We start from the raw sequence: 1,191 nt of genomic DNA, 5'->3' as shown, positions 1-1,191 counted from the left end.
GCACGCGCGCGCAACCACACGCCCTGCCACCTGGAATGAGTAGTAGAGCTTCACTATGTAGGGGTTGTGCACCTCAGCCAGCACGTTGCGCTCCGCCTTGACGTGCTCCACCTAATGGATTTGAAGAGGGGCGCGGCAATGGCGGTGGTGGTGGTGGGGGTGTGTGGTGGTGGTGGTGTGGTGGTGGTGGGTTGAATGCCAACGTTGCGGCGGCGGCGGTGGTGGTGGTAGTGGCTGCAGTGGTGGTGACTGAGATAGGGAAGATGTGGCGGCTTGGTGGGAGAATCGGGGCGAGTGGGCCGCATGAGGGGGAGGCAGCAGGCTCGCCCGGCTGGGACGCGCCGCGCGCTGGCAGGGGCCGCGCGTTCCTATCGAGGTTGCCGCGTCTCAGCATCGATGATGCCAGGCGCGGGTCGGGGGGGAAGTGTGTGTGGGGGGGGGAGAGGGGGCATGGGTTGCGCCCACCTGGCCGCGCCGCAGCATCTCTGCCTTCTTGAGCTTCTTCATGGCCATGATCTTGCCCGTGACGCGCTCGCGCACGATACGCACCTGGTGGTGTGCGCGTCAGGGTGGAGGGGGGGATTGTGTAAGTTTGTGTGTTTGTGTGTGTGTGAGAGAATGTGGAGTTAGGGGGGTGCATGTTGATGGCAGTGTTTGCTTGTGAGTGCGTACGTGCTTGTAGCTGTCCGTGTGTGGGTGAAGGGGAGGGTGCCCTCTGATTGTATGTGCAGGGACAGCGCGGTGCTGAGCCACTGTTTGGAAGCAAATTGAACTTGGCCTTGAGCACCTTTTGACCGCTGCCCAGGGGATCTTCGAGGCTCTCTGAGTCGCCACGCAACAAAGAACCCGCAAACAGCCCAGCCGCCACAGCCCACATCGCGCCCCCCGACGCCCCCCGCTGCACGCGCCCCATTAAGCCGACCCCACCCCGGCCGCGCCGGCGGCCCCCATAAAACTGCACCCCCCACCTCCCCAAACGCGCCGCGCCCGATGATGGTGAGCGGCTCAAAGTCGTCCGCACTCATGCGCTGGCGCTGCAGGCGCATGTAGTCGCTCTCCCGCTTCTCCAGCTCCCCCATGATGGCGCGCTGCTGCTCCTCGGGCATGCCCTCCCGCACCAGCTCCTGCTGCAGGGCGGAGCGCCTGCGATGTGAGAGTCGCGAGGGGGTGGGGCATGAGAGGGAGCGAGGG

The 1,191-nt window shown here is 65.2% G+C and overlaps 1 protein-coding gene across 1 annotated transcript; it reads right to left on the bottom strand.

Moving 5' to 3' along the window:
- Positions 1–50: 50 nt before the first annotated feature.
- Positions 51–1,106, bottom strand: MNEG_10290 (protein kinase, putative; the record flags this gene model as incomplete). Its single annotated transcript, XM_014041241.1, has 3 exons — positions 51–53; positions 466–549; positions 969–1,106. 3 exons carry the CDS (start codon positions 1,104–1,106, stop codon positions 51–53), a joined length of 225 nt encoding a protein of 74 aa, XP_013896695.1.
- Between the last annotated feature and the right edge of the window lie 85 nt (positions 1,107–1,191).

Source organism: Monoraphidium neglectum, assembly GCF_000611645.1.
Source record: "Monoraphidium neglectum strain SAG 48.87 unplaced genomic scaffold scaffold02256, whole genome shotgun sequence".
In the NCBI taxonomy this organism is placed as follows: Eukaryota; Viridiplantae; Chlorophyta; class Chlorophyceae; order Sphaeropleales; family Selenastraceae; genus Monoraphidium; species Monoraphidium neglectum.
This window is presented reverse-complemented; position numbering and strand designations above follow the sequence as displayed.